This window comes from Myotis yumanensis, unplaced genomic scaffold, assembly GCF_028538775.1.
Source record: "Myotis yumanensis isolate MYYU_CA2020_CCGP unplaced genomic scaffold, mMyoYum1.0.hap1 SCAF_18, whole genome shotgun sequence".
NCBI classification, from domain to species: domain Eukaryota; kingdom Metazoa; phylum Chordata; class Mammalia; order Chiroptera; family Vespertilionidae; genus Myotis; species Myotis yumanensis.
Genome location: NW_027223769.1, coordinates 14682021 through 14701049, shown reverse-complemented (window position 1 = coordinate 14701049; position 19029 = coordinate 14682021). Strand labels below are relative to the sequence as shown.

General features: G+C 50.4%; 1 protein-coding gene across 4 annotated transcripts in view; it reads right to left on the bottom strand.

Annotated features, from left to right (window-relative positions):
• Positions 1-1478: 1478 nt before the first annotated feature.
• The window catches only part of ZDHHC7 (zinc finger DHHC-type palmitoyltransferase 7), a 32791-nt gene continuing 15240 nt past the window's right edge, over positions 1479-19029 (bottom strand). For 3 of the 4 annotated variants that reach the window (XM_070398095.1, XM_070398097.1, XM_070398096.1), the window contains exons 3-8: positions 17270-17601; positions 6044-6168; positions 5622-5718; positions 5074-5155; positions 4215-4345; positions 1479-3567 (exon numbers count right to left, since the gene is read on the bottom strand). In XM_070398095.1, coding sequence (XP_070254196.1) covers positions 3391-3567; positions 4215-4345; positions 5074-5155; positions 5622-5718; positions 6044-6168; positions 17270-17584 — 927 coding nt within the window. In that variant the 5' untranslated portion in view covers positions 17585-17601 and the 3' untranslated portion in view covers positions 1479-3390. The remainder of the gene's footprint in view (positions 3568-4214; positions 4346-5073; positions 5156-5621; positions 5719-6043; positions 6169-17269; positions 17602-19029) is intronic. The other variant, XR_011468869.1, reaches the window with a different exon arrangement.

Genomic DNA, 19029 nt, shown 5'->3' with positions numbered 1-19029 from the left:
ACATGTTGAACACTTAGAGAATCTGGAGGATGCAGAACCCAGGAAGCCGGAGCTTGAACACAGGAATCTTGGGAAAATAGCTGTGCAAGCACCTGAGGCCAGGGCAGCGGGGACAGGAGCGGAGGGTGTAGAGGCCCACACCCGGAGAGGCTGTTGGGGCAGAGGAAGACTGGCTGGTGGATCTATAGGGCACACCAGCAACTTTATCTTTGGGAAAAGCAAAAAGTTGTACATCACAGAACCCTACTTGGTTTAGCACAAAATATCTAGTCACCACAGTATAAACTCTAATGAACAAAATGTGGAAAGTAAATATATTGGGTGAGTGGGGAGGGGAAGGGAGAGCAGGCAGTGACTGCAGGGGTGTCAGGAACCTGGAAGTCGCATGTTCTCTGAATTGAAAATGCATTGTGCACAGAAAGTTCTTCAGTAACTTTCTTGAGTTTCCCAACAGGCCAGCAATCAAGCCATTCATTCTCTTACAGACCAAACACTGGCTCAGCTTTCTGCTAACTGAACTCCCACAGATCTGCATCATCCCTTTCTCTTCTCTGTGTCCTTGGGCTGCCTAAATTATCAGTTGGATGGATAGGAGCAATATCGTTTCACATCCCACCCTCAGGCAGTGTTGCAGGTAGCGTACCCTTTCGCTGTGGCACCTGAATGCCACTTTGGATCAATGTGGATTCGATGGGCGTCCCGTTCCTCTGCTTTTCCCACGCTATCCTTAAGGGTATTTTTCTCTGCGTAGGCAGCCAAGCCAAAATCATATATAATAGAAGACAAGATTTAGCCTACTTCCTCTTTAGGTAATATTTTCATTTTCCATTTAAATGCAGATGTCGTACTTCTTAATGAGCCTCGGTAATGTCCTAATAGGGATACATTTAACATCGCAGCAAAGTTCTGCAGAGCCACCCACTCAGGCTTGAGAGTAGCTGCTGGCCTGGTGTCCGGTCGGTACGTGTCTCCATGTCCAGGACCCCACGTGTTTCTGCACGTCTGCAAGGCCAGCGAGTGCCTTGTGGAAGAGTGCGTGTGGCTTCCCATGGGCACCGTTGGTCATTCGTGGAGCTGCCCATCTTCCCAATGCGGCAGTAAGAGGGCATGGTCACCCTCTTCACTCATCTTTGGGTCCCTCAAGCACAAATAGATACATTTGTTGAATGAAATTATAGGAAGCTGAGATTCTGGATTGAAGAGGGATATTTTTTAAATTTAATTTTATTTCAAACAGCACTAAAAAATTACAGGAATGTTTAAGATAAAGCTAAGTAAAGTTTTGTGTCAATTTAAGAGTAAATATTACCTGTGGATAGGGCAGAGTGTGCATGAGCAGCATTTGAATGCCCACCACTTTTCACAGGCACTGGAGGCGAGGGGTGACCGTCACAGCCCAGGGTGCTGGTGTCAATAAGCCAAGGAAAAGCCAGCCACAGAAAACACATTGACAATCCACCAAGAACTCTACCACATCATAAACTGTTTGAGATCATCAGCGGTGACTTTATTTCATAAAAAAGTAACATTGAAAGAAGAGGTTGAAAAGTCAAGTATACTTGATTTGCACATACCTGCCAAATCTCACAGGATTCAACCACTTTGATAATTTATTGATAAACAAGATATACATATTAAAAGGCTCACATTGAGGCCCAATACACAAGTCCAACCCAGACAACAGATGTGCAAAAGAATATGCAAAACAATCTCAGGAAACTCTCCAGATGGGTGCCTGGCCCTGGGACAGTGACAGACCCCCAGAGCTCACAGTTTCTGCAGTGACTTGGTTCACTTCCACATCCTACAGCTTTGTTCACTGGCTACCACTGAGTCTCGAGTAGGTCCCTTTGTGGTTTTGCATCAGCAGTGGTAGAAACCCTGATTAGGAAAGGGTGCGGATCACTTAAAAACAGAAACAAGAACGGTTCACAGATGAACAGAAAGGCATGAAGACCAGGAGGGAGACACCAACTCTTCTCAGCGTGGGAGGCAGGCTCACGGAGACCCTCGGACTGTCACAGACGCTTCCTCATGGGTCCCGCAGAACATGGACAGACCAGGCAAGTTTAAGGCGAGTCCCCAAGGAGGGGAGCTGTTTGCTTTCTGGCATAATTTTAAGCTCTGCACCAAGGGTCCTTTTTTTAATCACTGGTGACATGGGTAGAGAAACAAAAATGATAAAAAAAAATAAAAAAAAAGAAAGAAAAAGAAAAGAAAGAAAAACAAGCTGTTGCCATCCTGAATATTCTTTGCAAATGAGGGACACAGAGTCTAGGGTTCATGGCCTGTGCTCCCTCACCTTCTCAGTGATGCCAGTGGCCGACCCCTCAGAGTGTACCTGTTGCTGTGCCGGCCCCGCTTCCTACACGCCCACCACGCTGCACAGGTGAAGGCCGCCAGGGGACTTCGCTCTTCTCACCGAGGTGCCGTTTATACACTGCTAATTTGGGCAGAACTGAAAAAGTCAGTTCCAAGGCCCGAATGTGCTCAAGATTTTTAAGATAAAACGAAAACAGGAGGGCAACAAAGGACCACACAGGAATGATTGTTCTTTGGATCAAGATATTCTCCAGTTTGCAATACATTCATAGTGAACCCACGGGAGGAGGATCCCGGGGCAGCTCTCCCCGCTTCCCTGAAACGTCGGTTTCTAAAAAATAGTTAGTTTGCTGCTCACGGCCGTTAAGTGTTACATCGCCTAAACAACACTGTCAATTTTAAAACACACATGCACGCGCGCACACACACGGACACAGACACGCACACAGACTTGCTGCAGGGTCAAGGAAGGCCCCTCCGGGCAGTGGGAGTGTACCTGGAGCCGCCTTCGTGTGCAATGCACAGATCTTTTGCAAATTCAGTGCGAATGACAGAGCTAATGGAGACCAAAATGTACTTCTACGTAAACGCCCTCTGGACCAAGGGAGTGCACTAATGAATCGCAGGGTCAACAGGACTCCCTGCGACCGCTCGTCGGAGAATTCTTTCACTGGATTTCAAAGAATTTATCAATTCTTTTCTTCTTAGTGATTGAAAACAGCAGCTCAGTACACGGGGTTTAATAACCCATGTAATATCACACAGCTTCTCAGGAATGCAAAGTAGTCTTAACAAAGTCCTAACTGGAGGGACGAGAATGACATTTGGCTTCTTCATGTGGCCAGCTCCCTTCCGTTAGTTGTTCAGGTGAAAACACCTGCATCATCCAGTTCCTAGTTTGGAAAATCTGCCACCTGCGACTGTAAGTATATAAGATTCTGCTTGCTGCAAGCAACTGGTTTGTGTAGGTCCATTTGCCCTATTGGTCACAGATGAGTTGTTGATACCCTTTCAGACACCAAATAAATAATTTAAAGTCCATTCACAAGCTCCAGCAGGAGAGGCGTCTCAAACAGAGAACTCCGGGCCTCCTTTTCTGGGTCTCATTTGTAGTCGCCTAAATCGGAAGCCGACGAAGGGATTTATCCAGAGGAGGGAGGGCGGCCCCCCAAAGACAGACTTCATCCCCTCCCATCGCAGCCGCCGCTCCCAGGTCGGCTCCTCGCTTTTCAGTCTCTCGATCTCCTGGAAGCAGAAAGAAAAGCGTGTGGGTGGCAGTGCCAGGAAACCCCAACACAGCCAGGTTAGGCCGAGTGCTGAAAACGTGGAATCGCCACCAAACTGTCCCTCTGCATCTGAGATCGAGGTGGAGGTGACGTGTGGGCTCTTTCCCTGGCACCAGCCCCATGGCCTCCCTGAGCACAGCCAGGCTACAGCCGCCTGGCCAGGCCAACATCACACAGCCAGGCAGTGGCACCAGCGACGAGGACCGCTGAAGAGCCACAGTGGTGAGGAAGAGAGCTGGTCTGCCGGGCCCAGGGCAGCCTTTAATTCATTTACTACAAATATTTATCGAGCGTCAGCTCTAGGCCTACAGTTCAAAGGCATGAAGGCGATCAACTCCTGCAACTCCCTCAGCTGCTGCAGATTGGGTCTCCTAGAAACTGGGAACCTGCCTGGCTCTGTTGACTCTCAGGTCATACTGATCCCTGAAATATGCACTCGCATAAGGACAGGAAGAACAAATACAGCGAGCCTGTCGGAGCTTATCGAGGCGGCCCAATTAATCTCCGAGTTAATAATACACACCCACCTGCTGTGGACATTAGAATTTCCCATTTACTCAAGCTCTCACCAAACCTTAAGCAAACACAGCCCAGGACGAAGCATACCGTTTCATCATTGCATATTGAGTGGATCTGGGTGCCGAACATAACTGCAGTGAAAGTGAAAAACAGGAGACCCTCAAGGCACAGGAAGATCAACAGGATTACAGTGATCGGAGGTGAAAAATCACTGCATTCTGCGAACGAGAGAAAGGATGTCATGAGTTCAGCTCCCAGGACCCTCACAGTGGCAGCCCTGGACCAGCTTCCAGGGAGAATGTGCTCAACCTCTCAGTAGGCACACTCATTGTTCACCAAGGGGCGGAGGAGGTCCGCCTTCCGAGCGAAAATTCACACCACCATTTCTGGTCAGCAGTTTCCAAAGATTCCATAATAACTGAGGTTTCTACTAAGACTGCTTCTGTGTATTAAAGTGCTTATTAAAGTGCAACAAAAGCCGGAGAAGAAGAGGCAGGTGTACCACGCACGGGAGTACACACAGGCTGCTCCTCCCCCGCCCCTGGGGCAGGACAACTGTACCTGCCAGGGTATCCAGGGCTGGACAGGCCCTGCCCACCTTCACCACAGTCATTTAGTCATGAGGAACACGCTGAACAGTGCCTAGCTGGCTAACCAGGTTTGGTGGGAACAATACTAACTTCCCTCTAGTCTTCATATCTGCAAAATACAAATGAGACTAATAGAAATTATCAACTGACTGAGGAAGAATAGTTAAATAGAGAACTTCATTATACTAGGAATAAGGCAGTGTTAATACCTACCCATATTCTTTTCTTAAAAACAAAAAAACAACTCCTAAAATAACAGCTAGGATTTCTTTCAAAACTGGAAAATCAGTTTTCCTTTAAAGCCTTTCCCTCGTCACCCAGCAGCGTGACTCCAGGAAAGATGCGCACGGCCTTACCTGTCCACTGCCCCCGGACGCAGGAAATGAACTGGAGTCCACAGAGAATCAGAGCGTGCACTGAAGACAGAGCTATGTACATCTGCAAAGATGGAAAGCTGGTCACATGGTGAGCAATCACCTATTTCTAGGAGCAAAGGCCGCTTAATCTGATGTGGGCGCCTCCATTGCATTTGTCGATAAAATGAATGAGGGAAGGCATCAATCGAGTAGTGACATCTCCTACCCGAGAGCATACTGGACCAAGTTACGTAATTTTATAGGAAAATACACAGTAGGGAATCATGTTCTAACTCCAGCAAGATCTTATTAAGAACTGTGTGTCTGAGAGAATAAATGACAGTAAAACACCTAAAGCACCATAAACAACATATATTTATCTGTCGGTAACTTCCTTCCAATCACAGCACAGAATTATAATTTGAATCCAGAGAAAAGGTTGGAGGGAAACTGGTCTGAGGTTAGAATAAATTCACCAGCTCCAGGCAAGATTCTAGTTTAAGAATTTAAAACTCAATGTAAGTTACCACATAAATATTTCTACTCACAGTAAAGAGCACAAAAAATCTCTGATTCTTCTCTCCTACACAATTGTTCACCCACGGGCAGTGATGATCCATTTTCCGAATACATCTTTTGCAAATACTGAAAAGGAGAGGTTGGATTATTAGTGTTCCGTGCTCTGAGGGAACACAACCCCAAGCCATGCATCCATACACAAAATTGTAATGCTGGTCAGAGGTCACTGAGGGGGACCACCTGCCCTAGGGAGGGGCGGGGGTACCTGCAGTGGTGGGCATTCAGGCTGCCCTAGGGAGGGGCAGGGGTACCTGCAGTGGTGGGCATTCAGGCTGCCCTAGGGGAGGGGCCGGGGTACCTGCAGTGGTGGGCATTCGGGCTGCCCTAGGGGAGGGGCCGGGGTACCTGTAGTGGTGGGCATTCGGGCTGCCCTAGGGAGGGGCAGGGGTACCTGCAGTGGTGGGCGCGTTCGGGCTTGATGCAGCAGCACTTTGGGCACTTGTAGATCACTTCTCCAGGCTTCAGCTGCAAACTCTCCATGTATTCTTTAGTAGCGTTTCCTCTGGGTACTGCTCCCTACAGTTTAATAATAATGTTTAGTTAAGGAGAAGGAAGTTAAAAACAGTCAATAAATGTAGGAATATATAACATGAAATAATTAGTTACCACTTAAAGCATATTAGCATGAAAAATAACTGTTAGGCAGGACCAGAAGTTTTATTTTGCATGGAAAAAATATGTATTAAAATGAACTCAAAGTAAATACCTTATTATCCCTCATAAACTGGTAAGTCACATGAGTTGGGTTTTTTTTTAATTTAAATTCTTTATTGTTTAAAGTATTACACGAGTCTCCTTTTTCCCCCCTTGACCTTTCCCCGGCTGCTCCCACCTCCCAGCACATGCCCTCACCCCCCTACTGTCTGTGTCCATTGGTTATGCTCATATGCATGCACACAAGTCCTTTGGTTGATCTCTTACCCCACACCCCGCCTTCCCTCATAGGTTGGACAGTCTGTTCGATGCTTCTATGTCTCTGGTTCTATTTTTGTCATCAGTTATGTTGTTCATTATATTCCACAAGTGAGTGAGATCATGTGATATTTAGTCACAGGAGTTTTTCCTAGCTGGTGCAAGTTCCACAGAGCAACGTTTGTGAAGCCACTCCAACTCAAGGGCAGCTGATGGTCACCATTTCCCTATCACCCCCTTCTAATGGGGGGGGGGGGGGGGCCTGGTAACGCTGCCCAGTTTCCTATCAGCTGCCATAGGGAAGACTGAACAAAGCAATCTCACAAAGGGCTTATCTTGTTATATGTAACGCACTGTGCCTGCCAACCTAATCCACGCTCACACTCACACCTGGAGATGGGGCCCTGAGTAACTGACCCAGCTCAGTGTCTCTGGCCAGGGGTCAGGAGCTGTAACAGTCAGTGCACACGCCCCACAAGCTAGGGGAGCTGGGGAAAGATGAGCAACGGGGAAGCAACGGGAAGGCGTTAGGGAGAAGTGAACGAATGGCAAGAGGCAGAGTGCTGACGGCCAGGAGTTGTCTTCACAGAACCAGATAGGCTGGAGGCCAGACGCGGGGCAGTGGCCGCCTGAGCATCAAGCACTGGCCCCGAGAGGCTGCAATAGGGAGACAGACAAATCTTGTTAGAACCCCAGCTTTGTATGGGGTCTCATTTTCGGATGTGGATTTACTCCAGCTCTCCCAGGCACTGGAGGGTTAATGAAAGAACACGTTTGGCAGGGCACCTGGAGCACTGGCTCCTCCAAGGGTGCCCTTCATCAGCAGTCGGCCCATGTCTTCTGAGAAGGCTGACATTCATAAAAAAGGCTGGGCCCTGGCCGGTGTTGCCTTGATCTTTGGGCAGTGGAGAGATGTAATGGTATATATATTTTCAGAATATATCAGAAAAAAGCCCAATATATATACACACACACATACATACATACATACATACACTAGAGGCCCGATGCACGAAATTCATGCACAGCTGCAGTCCCTAGGCCTGGCCAGTGATCGAAGCTCGAGCATCTGGCGTGGAAGGGCAGGTCCCGGCTGACCTCTGGGCCCTGGGACCTGGGCTCCTGGTTCCCCGCATGCCACCCGTCTGTTTGAGTCATGGCACCCGAGTCCCCACGTGGAGATGCAGTGAGCGTGGCCAGACGCTGCGGCCGGACGCTGTGGGTTGGGGCACAGTGTAGGCCTCTGGGCCACCCAGCGGCTCTGCATGGAAGCTGGGCAGGCAGCATGCTCTCTCCCAGCCAGCCTTGCAGACCGGCTCCTGCGCAAACTCACAGGGAGCCCAACCCGGCCCCTGTGGTCCTGGTGGCTGCAGCCGAGCTCATCCTGAAGAGGCCATGCAGATGAGGGATGGGCTCCTCACGGGCACCTGGCACCTGAGCACGGGGGGCTGCCCTGGCGTGCGAGCCCTGGCATCCCGGGGGTGGGTAACAGGGGGAGTAAGAGCCAGCTCAGTGGTCACCCCACATTCTCGCCACACCTCCGTCCCCGTCCCCCTCCCCCCATCCCCAGGTAGCCGGTGAGAGGACGCAGCCCCCTGCCTGGCACTGCGGGAGGTTGGTCGCTGCCATCCACCCCCAGTTCCCCGTCCCAACCTGGGGCCCGGCCCCGATCAGGTGATCAGGGTCAGCCGGCTACTGGTCGCTGTCTGTGGGGCAATTGGTTGAGGCCGGGGCCCCACCCAGCTCCCTCAGTGCCTGTGAGCCAGGCGGTGGTCCCATCCCCCACCTCTGGTCGCCCTCTGCAGGGCGATAGATCGGGGCCAGGTCCCCCGCCGCTGCCACTCCTGGTTGCTCTCTGCAGGGTGATTGGGCCCCTGCTCACACCCGCTTTGGTGCCACCCGCTCACCTGCTCCACCATCCCGCCACAGTCCTGCTCTCATTGTGGCCCACTGGGGCCGGCAGCGCCTCCACTGCCGCCTGCTGCCATGTTCCGCACCGCCCCCTGGTGGTCAGCACACATCATAGTGAGCAGTCGAACTCCCGGTTGAGGGGACAATTGGTGTATTAGGCTTTTATTATATAGGACTAGAAGCCCGGTGCACGACATTCGTGCACTGGGGCAGAGGGGGAGGGTCCCTCAGCCTGGCCTGAGCCCTCTTGCAGTCTGGGACCCCTCGGGGGATATCTGCTTGGCAGCTTAGGCCCAATCCCTAATCCAGCAGTCAGACAACCCTCTCACAGTCCGGGACTCTTGCAGTCCAGGACCCCTCGCTCCTAACCGCCTGCCTGCAACAGAGGCGGGAGAGGCTCCCACCACCGCCGTTGTGCTCACCAGCCATGAGCCCGGCTTCTGGCTGAGTGGCACTGCCCCTGTGGGAGCACACTGACCACCGGTTGGCAGCTCCTGTGTTGAGTGTCTGACCCTGGTGGTCAGTGAGTGTCATAGCAACTGGTCGTTCTGCCATTCGGTCAATTTGCATATTAAGGTTTTATTATATAGGATAATTTCCAAGAGGGAGAGATAGAAACATCAATGATGAAAGAAAATCACTGATTGGCTGCCTCCTGCATGGCCCCCACTGGGGATCAAGGCCTCAACTGGGCATGTACACCAACTGGGAATTGAACCGTGACCTCTAGGTTCATAGGCGGACACTCAACCACTGAGCCACACCAGCCAACGCATATCCCACTTCTTAGCCCCTCAGAGCCTGTGTTTCATGCAGAAATGCACATTTCTGGAGAAAGGGCCTCACTGAGCCACTGGGAACATCAGGCCAGTGGTGCAGTGATAAAGAAACACGAGGTGATGCAAGGGCAGGAGCTAAGGGCCCTGGGGGACTGAGGAGGCAGTGGACAGGAAGGGACTCTGCTGACCAGCAGGAGCAGTGCTGGAGCTCCTTAAAGCCAGGATGTGCAGGCTGGACCCCCGAGCCAGATCCAAACCTCTGTAGGGTGAGGGCCGACAAACAAGTTTGAAAAAGACTGAGGCCCATCAGCTCCAAGGCCCCAGCAAGCCCAGTGTCACCAGCAGGAAGTAAGGCCTCCAGGAGGTGCTCTGGGGAAGTGGGACAGGAGGGACTGTGGGTAAAATGTGCCTCGCCCAACCCTCTACTACAGTTGACTTCCCTCCAAGCACGGAGGGAAGTCAGTTTCATCATCTTAATATGGGGAAGCTGTTTTGGTCGAGGTCCTAGCATTTCCTAACACTCAATCTGTCTCCACAGGAAGATAAAAAAAGTTAAGGGTTTAAACTCTTATTTTTGAAAATTAAAATCAGAATGCTGGGTGCAACATTTTACTTAATTTACATATCCCAATTTGGAGTTGCAAATTGACATGCAAATTGACCGTACCTTCACTATGCCTTAAGCCATGCCCACCAGCCAATCAGAGCAACTATGTGAAATTAACCCCACCAAGATGGTGGCCGGCAGCCATGGAGCTGGAGCAAGCAGGAGGCTTGGTTGCCCCAATGATGTAGGAAGCCAACTTCCCGCCTGCCGCGGCCAGCTCTGAGCTCCACTCAAAGCAACAAAGTTTCAATTATAGAAGCTAAATAAACCCGATACCTGCTTTCAGCCGGCCGTGGCCATGGAGCTGGAGTGAGCAGGAGGCTTCCCTCCCGCCCGCCCTGGCCGGCTCTGAGCTCCTCTCAAGGCTACAAAGTTTCAATTATAGAAGGTAAATAAATCCCAGAATAAAAAAAAGAAAAAGAAAAAAAGGAGAGGCTGGGAGCTTCCGTCGCCGGGGGGCTTGGCCAGACTGAAAACAGCCATCAGCCCCTCACCCAGGCTGGCCAAACCTCCAAGGGGTGAGGATCCCCACTGGTGGGAGCTTGACCAGCCTGCAAACAGCCATCAGCCCTTCACCCAGGTGGTCAGGCACCCCAGTGGGGACCCCCACCCTGAAGGGGGTGTGACCAGCTGCAAACAGCCATCAGCCCCTCACCCAGGCTGGCCAGGCACCCCAGCGGGACCCCCACCCTGATCCGGGACACCCTTCAGGGCAAACCAGCCAGCCCCCACCCATGCACCAGGCCTCTATCCTATATAATAAAAGGGTAATATGCAAACTGACCCTAACAGCAGAACGACTGGGAATGACTGGTCACTATGACACACACTGACCACCAGGGGGCAGATGCTCAATGCAGGAGCTGCCCCCTGGTGGTCAGTGCGCTCCCACAGGGGGAGCTCTGCTCAGCCACAAGCCAGGCTGACAGCTGCCAGTACAGTGGTGGTGGTAGGAGCCTCTCCCGCCTCCTCAGCAGCGCTAAGGATGTCCGACTGCAGCTTAGGCCTGCTTCCCGTTGGCAAGTGGACATCCCCTGAGGGCTGCCGGGCTGCCAGAGGGATGTCTGACTGCCAGCTTGGGCCCGATCCCCCAGGGAGCGGGCCTAAGCCAGCAGGTGGACATCCTCCGAGGGGGTCCCAGACTGCAAGAGGGCATAGGCCGGGCTGAGGGACCCCCCCGTATACCTGCTCCTGGTGATAGTTCAGCATCACACATTTCCATCAGAGGAAATGGGCCACATTTAAAACTCCAGCCACCTTAACTTTTATGAGACACACATGTACTTTTCCATAGGAAAAATCAATGTGATAAATACCTTCTGAAAAGCAGAATATGACCCTTTTTTTTAGGAAATTACTTATGATTTCTTAGTGAAGAAAGCTGTGTATCTCTTGAGGGTAGACAAACAGTTGTTGTGAGAAACTGGTGACTGGAGACTCCCTCGTGGTGTGCAGGCATTTGCTGACTCTAAACATTCCGTTTGGCTGCTCAGAACCCTGGGCAGCCAATGAAGCTCCTTAAGGCCCAGTCTCCTCAGGACTTGGAGATGATTTCCGTGAGGCCCTGCAGCGATGGCCTACACGTGGATGCTGAGTCTTTCGAGGTGAGCTTTCGCAGACCAGACACCCAGTAGAGGAGCTGGCCTGTGCTCGCCTCGCACCACCAGCAGATGCTGCATTCACAATCCACTCCAGTGTCCCTTTGTTGGCTGGCCGTTCAACCAATCAAAGTGTAATATGCTAATGATATGCTAAGGCCACTCAACCACTCGCTATGACCTGCACTGACCACCAGGGGGCAGACGCTCCGACTAGTAGGTTAGCTTGCAGCTGGGGTCCAGCCAATCAGGACTGAGCGAGATGGGCCGGACACGCCCTGGAGCCCTCCCGCCATCCTTCCCCGGCTAGCCAACTTCCCACATCCCTCCCAGGCCCCAGTCATGCACCGGTGGGGTCCTTCAGCCTGGCCTACACCCCCTCACAATCCAGGACCCCTCAGGGGATTTCGGAGAGCTGGTTTCGGCCTGATCCTGCAGGCCAGGCCAACGGACCCCACTGGTGCACAAATTCATGCACCAAGCCTCTATTAAACATATCCTCAGGTGAGGATTAAAAAAAAAATCCCAAGGAAATAAGCGAGAAGGAACCACAGAGATCAAGAGATATAAGAGGTCCACCAATCGCAAAGTACAGAACTTATTTGGATCCTTATTCAAACAAGAAGAATGTAAAAGAAGTGAGACCACTGAGGAAATGTGAGCTGTAACTGGAGAGGTAGGGAGAAATTAATCAGTAGCTCCACATGAGCTATGGGCATTGAGGCTATGCTTTTATAAAGAAGAGCCCTTACTTCTTAAAGGTACACACAAATATTTACAAATAGTTTTATAGTGTCTGAGATTTACTTCCAAATACTCTGGGGAGGGGAAGAGAGGGAGTTAGGTGAGGGTATGGCTGACACAAGACTGACCATGGGGTTCATTACACTATTTTCTCTCTATTTCTGTGTAAGTGTGAAACATCTATAATAATAAAAGCGTAATATGCTAATTAGATCGGACATCCTTCCAGGCGACCTTCTGGATGAAGTCGGGGCTGCAAGGGAAACCTGGGTCCTGAGTGCCAGAGGGAAGCCGGTGCTGGCAGCCGGGAGAAGGAAGGCCTACTCTCGCACAGATTTTGTTCATTGGGCCTCTAGTCTATAAATAAGAATTTAACATGAAGCAGGGGCTTTGGAGACAGACAAATCTTGTTCGAATCCCAGCTTTGTGTGAGGTCTCATTTTTGGATGTTGGTCTCATTTACTCCACCTCTCCCAGGTGCTAGAGCGTTAATAAAAGAACATCTTTGGCAACACCTGGCACAGGACCAACGCTCCTCCAAGGGTGCCCTTCATCGGCACTCAGCAAACATCTGCTAAGAAGGCTGGTGTTCATAAAAAGAGGCTGGGCCCTGGCTGGTGTGCGCAGAGTATGGCCTGTGTACCAAAGGGTTGCAGGTTAGATTCCCGGTCAAGGGCACGTGCCTGGGTTTTGAGGTTCGCTCCCCACCCGCAGTCGGGGTGAATGCGGGAGGCAACCTGTTGATGTGTCTCTCACATCAATATTTCTCTCTCTCCCTCCCCTTCTCTCTCTGTTTCTCTCTCTGTCTGTATCTCTCCCCCGTCCCCGCTCTCTCTGAAAAAGTAATGGAAAAAATATCCTCTGGTGAGGATTAACAAAAAACAAAAAAAGGTTGGGGCTTCAGGACAGCAGGCTCTGGTGAGGGGTGAGCGGCCACTTTGCAGTCGCTCAGTGAACCTTCACAATTTTCAGTTCTCGGTGTTTCCCAACGTTAAGATTGGTGAAAGCCTCATCTTCCAATAGCTGGGCCGTTGCTTTATGATCAGATTTCTGCTCCATCAAAGGTCATGGACCACATCATCCTTCCTGCTCCTCATTCAAAGTACAAAGGACTTTTCTCAGATAACAAACTAAAGCCAATTCTAGCAAAGGCTGACTAGGTCCTATTGGTTTAGCAAAAAGACATGAAGCCGCAGTGAGCTATCTGCCCTGCCCTGGGGTGGCGTGGTGGTTCTAGCTGAGCCCACACTGGACCCTGGGATGGTAAAGCCGTGCTCTGCAAAGAAAAGAAAGCAAACCCCCCATTGAGAGGACAAGAGTGGACACCTGACCCTGCTGGGCCTCATAGTCTCCCTTCAGGAATGTGGATATGGAACTTAATTCCAATTGCATGCTCTGTGGGGCTACCCTTCTTCCCTAGGCGCAGGGAGAGCCAGGATGCTGGGCAAGACAGCATACCCACAGGACAGAGAAAGCCTGTCCGGCCAAGCCCCAGTCTACCTCTCACGGTGTTCACATCCCGGTTCTGCAGCCGGCCAGGCTCTCCGCAGGACTCTTGCCCTTAGGTTCCTCAGTTTTATTTACACTGACTCCCAGTGGGTTCTGTAACTTGCCACCAGAGTTCTGGTGTGGCCTGGATGAACCAGTGACATCCAGATGGACAGAGCACTTAGATGGACACTTCTCCAAACACACAGGAATAGCCAAGAAGCACATGGAAAGATGCTCAGCATCACTAGTCATTCGGGAGATGCACATCAAAACCAGTGAAGCCAGAACCGGTTTGGCTCAGTGGATAGAGCGTCGGCCTGCGGACTCAAGGGTCCCGAGTTCGATTCCGGTCAAGGGCATGTACCTTGGTTGCGGGCACATCCCCAGTAGGGGGTGTGCAGGAGGCAGCTGATCAATGTTTCTCTCTCATTGATGTTTCTGGCTCTCTATCCCTCTCCCTTCCTCTCTGTAAAAAATCAATAAAAAATATATATATTAAAAAAAAAACACAGTGAAGCACCACTTCATATCCTGAGGCGGCTACGATAAAAGGTGAACAAGACGAGAGGATGCAGAGGAACTGGACCCTCAGACACTGCTGGTGGGGATGCAAAATAGGGCAGCTGCTGTGGAAAACAGTCTGGCGGTTCCTCAAAAAGTTCCATGCAGAGTTCCCACATGACCCAGCAATTCCACTCCTAGGTATGCACACAAGAAACGAACCCAGGTCCACATAAAAACTCATACGACATTTTCAGGCAGCAGTACCCCTAACAGCCCAACGTGGAAATAACCCAAAGGTCCCTCAAGTGACACTGTCTAATAAACAAAACGGGGTCTGTCCACACAAAGCAATGCTACTCGGCCATAAGAGGATGAGACAGTGGCTTGTGCTGCAACCTGGATGCACCCTGAAAACCTCATGCTGGGCGAAGGGAGCCAGGCATAGGAGGCCACATATTGTATGATTACAGTTATGATTCCAGAAGAGGCAAAGATTGAAAGTAGATTAGTGGCTGCCTACGGCTGGGGGGAATGGGGAACTAGGCAGTGATGACTACAAGTGCAGGGGCTTTTGGGGGTGATGAAATGTCTAAAATTGATTGTAGTGATGGTTGCACAATTCTATGAACGCATTAAAAATCACTGAACTATGCACTTTGAACTATGCACTTTGTGGTGTTTGTGGTATATGAATCAAATTCCAATGAAAAAACTGATGTCCATGATTTCAACTCCTCCTCTAGCTTGGTCTGCCTCCCTCTCATGCTTCCATTCAACACCACAGTGATGCACACACCCACCAGGGACAGAGGGGACGTTCCGCACACACCTTTTCCCCATTCACCTCCCCCAGCTCTTGGGACTTCCGGTAAGAGTTCTGAGGCCTTTTCCCAGGGGAGGAGGAAGGTGGGGCCGGGAGCTACACAGCCAGGAGTGAGAGACAACTATGCTTAACAGAGGAAACAAACACACTCTGACAAGGACTGTCTACCTGGTCAGCCTCCATCCCCTGAGGCCCCGCCCTGCACACTCACAACTAGGGACCTGTGTGTGGAGGTGGTCCCATCACCAAAATGCTACAAAGGATGGACTCATCCAGCTTTCAACATCCAGGAGGATGGTCCACACTAACAGGGCTTTCCCTACAATGAATATTTGAGTAGAAATCATTCATCTGGGCCCTGGCCCTGTAATTGCCCCCTCCGTTGCCTGGTGTGATGTTGGAGCTTCAGCGAGGACAGGGGATGGAGATGCACAGGGGCCAGGAGCAGGTGTGTTCCCAGAGGGAGGCTTTGCTGGGTAAAGGGAAGGAGAAAAGGGTCCTTTAAACCAGCAGTCGCCAACCTTTCGGACCTCATGGAACACCAGTGGTCCCCGGACCACCGGTCGGTGACCGCTGCTTTAAACGTCTCTGAGGGACATCATATCCGGTGATGGTGAAAGACCCCACACTCAGGTGAGGCTATAAAACCATGGGCAGACTTAGCTTCCAAGTTGTCACCAAAGTGCTGCTCCCAGCTGCCCACTGGCTGGGCCTATGATACTGCCCGAGGCCCAAGACCTCCACTGGGCAAACAGGCAACAGAGTAAATAATCTAGGGTAACATCCTGTGACACGAACTCAGACACAACAAAAGTCAGGTAGGTCAATGTGTCAACCACATTCCGTGGACTGATCAATATCGGTTTATTCTCAGACGAAGGCCTCATCTTATGTATAAAAAAGTTTTATAACAAAACATTAACTTCTTGGTACCTTTTAAGAGGAAGCTTACCAACAGACATGAGCCAGTAGACTTGACTGGACAAACCAGGAGGCCCTGCACCAGTGGCTTCAGACCGCTCTTTTAATGCTGCGGTGGGAAGGACCTCTGCAAACTGAACGCCACACCGACCACGAAACCTAGCTGCCACCTGCAGCAGTTCCACTGGCGGGAGAACTCTCCCCTGGGCTGCAGGCTGTCCTCCCACGAGCAGCCTCCTCTGGACTCTGGGGTGAGCCTGGAAGCCAGTCTGGAGGTGGCCCCTGGCTGAACTTCGGGGATCACTACCATTTTGCCTAACCAGAGGACGCCTCAAAATCTCAGGTTAGCTGCCCTATGCCCAGCATGGAGGTTCTGAGTCCTGGGCCTTCAAGACATCAGTTCACTGTGTGAGAGCTGGCCCATCTTTATTCTCAGGGAAATGCTCCAAAGACAAGCCCAACACGCCGCCCTTGTTCTCGCACACTGGTGCCAGCTCGCTCACTGCATTGAACCTGATCTCTGTTTAGCAACCGCTTTCTCCAAGGTCACACTCACCCCTGAGGGAACCGGTAATTAGTGACTTCTCCCTCTCGGCTTCGTAGTGTGGCTGAACCTTGCTAGCTTTTACCAGCTAGAATGAGCCGTTTACTTCTGATTTTAGCCGAGACTTAAAAACAAGAGAATTATAAAGCTAGCAAGAACTTAGAGGTAATAGCTACCCTTTAGCCCAGCGGTTCTCAACCTGTGGGTCGCGACCCCTTTGGCGGTCGAACGACCCTTTCACAGGGGTCGCCTAAAACCATCCTGCATATCAGATATTTACATTACGATTCATAACAGTAGCAACATTACAGTTATGAAGTAGCAACGAAAATAATTTTATGGTTCGGTTACAACATGAGGAACTGTATTTAAAGGGCCAGAAGGTTGAGAACCACCGCTTTAGCCCAAAGAAGTTAAATTAGTTGCTTATGGTCAAAAGGCAATTGAAAAGGTTAGCAAAGTAGTAAAATCTAGATCCCGTATCTCTCAGCTTTCAGTCCATTCCTTAGAGAAATGAGATATTTAAACGAGGAGGGATTTTAGAAATTATTTAGTACAATCTCTTCATTTGAATAAACAGCCAGTGGGAATATTTTTCATTAACATGCCGTGATATCACTTCTATTTAAGCGATGCTTATTCTCCAGTGAAAAGTGCTACAAGCCTGTATTTAGGAATTAATAAAAACCCGAGGTTACAGGAGCAAGAGGCCATCTGCCGCACGGCCCATGTCACAATAGACCAGACACGTGGGGAAAATCCAGCTCAACAGCGAGTACTCACAGGGTCGGTGAGCATGGTTCTCAGGTGAGATGACAGGGCAAGCACCGCTAAGCAGTTAAAAATGACTCCGTTGACCACGGAGTACCAGAAGTCTTTGGAAGGCAGCAGCATGACAAATGTCACCACAAAGTCTGCATAGACGACCAGAAGCCACGTCATGACAGCGCAGATCATGCCACAGCCGTCATGGATGAACCAGACCCTGTCAGCCGCGTCAGCCTCGGAGGAAGAGGAGGACGAAGAGTCATAATGGTCATTTTCGGTCAGGAGAGGATGGTGTTCGACATCGCGGAGCCGGTGTCCTGATGACGGCATGATTTCCCCGATGCACCCTAGAGGGGGATTGGACACAGAGCTGATGAGGCTCCCGGGGAGCACACGTAGGGCTAGCCACTGCCACAGAGGGACAAAGATAATGAAAAGAACAGCTCAATGCAGAACCACAGCACCCAAGTTCCAAAGCCCCATGGACACGAGACTTGTACCACGGCTGCCATCCGCTGTCCACACCACAGTGCTTACCTGGGTTTTCTCCATGTGATTCTTAGTTTACTTTCATTCCTCCCTCGTTTTAGCTCTGATAACACGTGATCATGTTTTGGAGGTAGGCTCCCATTTTTATCTCTATCTTCTTCAACTCTATACTGTTTCTAGAACACTCTTCCTCTCTATTTTAATCTTTTAAAGTTTCCTTCACTTATTAACCCATTCTTTTGACACCTTTCCTATATTTTCTACAGTTCTGGATACCTGAGAACATATAGGATCCAATGAAAGGCAAGAGGAACTTGCATTTTTTCTAGCAACTTGTTTAAACATATGACTTTCTCTTATCAGTGTTTGGTATAAGAGTAGTGATACTCATGATAAAGACAAGGGAAATAAAGTCAGAGTTCATTTGGCCTTAGCGTTCATTCAAGGGACAGAAAATCACTGGCAGCCTTTCAGCAAAGACCCAAGTGCTTTCTCAGCACAGGTGCACTGCTCATCTTTCAGACAAGCACAGAGCGAGGGCCCCTCCCCTCTGTGAAGGAGCAGGAGCGGGGAGAATAGGTGCTCTTGGAGTTAAGTCTGCTACAAGTGATTACCAGCAGTCTTTGAGTCTGGGCATTTCAATATATGTACACACACACATCCTATCCTATATAATAAAACCCTAATATGCAAACAGACCAAACAGTGGAACAACTAGTCACTATGACTCGCACTGACCACCAGGGGGCAGATGCTCAACATAGGAACTGCCCCCTGGTGGTCAGCACGCTCCCACAGGGGAAGCACCACTCAGCCAGAAGCCGGGCTCATGGCTGGCGAGTGCAGTGTCAGTGGAAGGAGCCTCTGCCGCCTCCACTGCAGGCGGGCGATAAGGAGCAAGGGGTCCCAGACTGTGAGAGGGCACAGGCCAGGCTGAGGGACCGCCCCAGTGCATGAAATTTCATGCACCAGGCCTCTAGTGTATATATATTTATTTCAGAGAGGAAAGGAGAGGGAGAGAGAGAGATAGAAACATCAATGATGAGAGAGAATCATTGATCAGCTGCCTCCTGCACACCCTCTACTGGGGATCAAGCCCGAAACCTGGGCATGTGCCCTGATCGGGAATCGAACTGTGACCTCCTGGTTCCTAGGTAGATGCTCAACTACTAAGCAACACTGGCCAGGTCATTTTTTGGTTTGTTTTTTTCCTTAAAGGCAACTGGAGGATAGTAATTATGAAAACATTTAATGAACTAATGAACTTGCAGATGAGAGTTCATTCT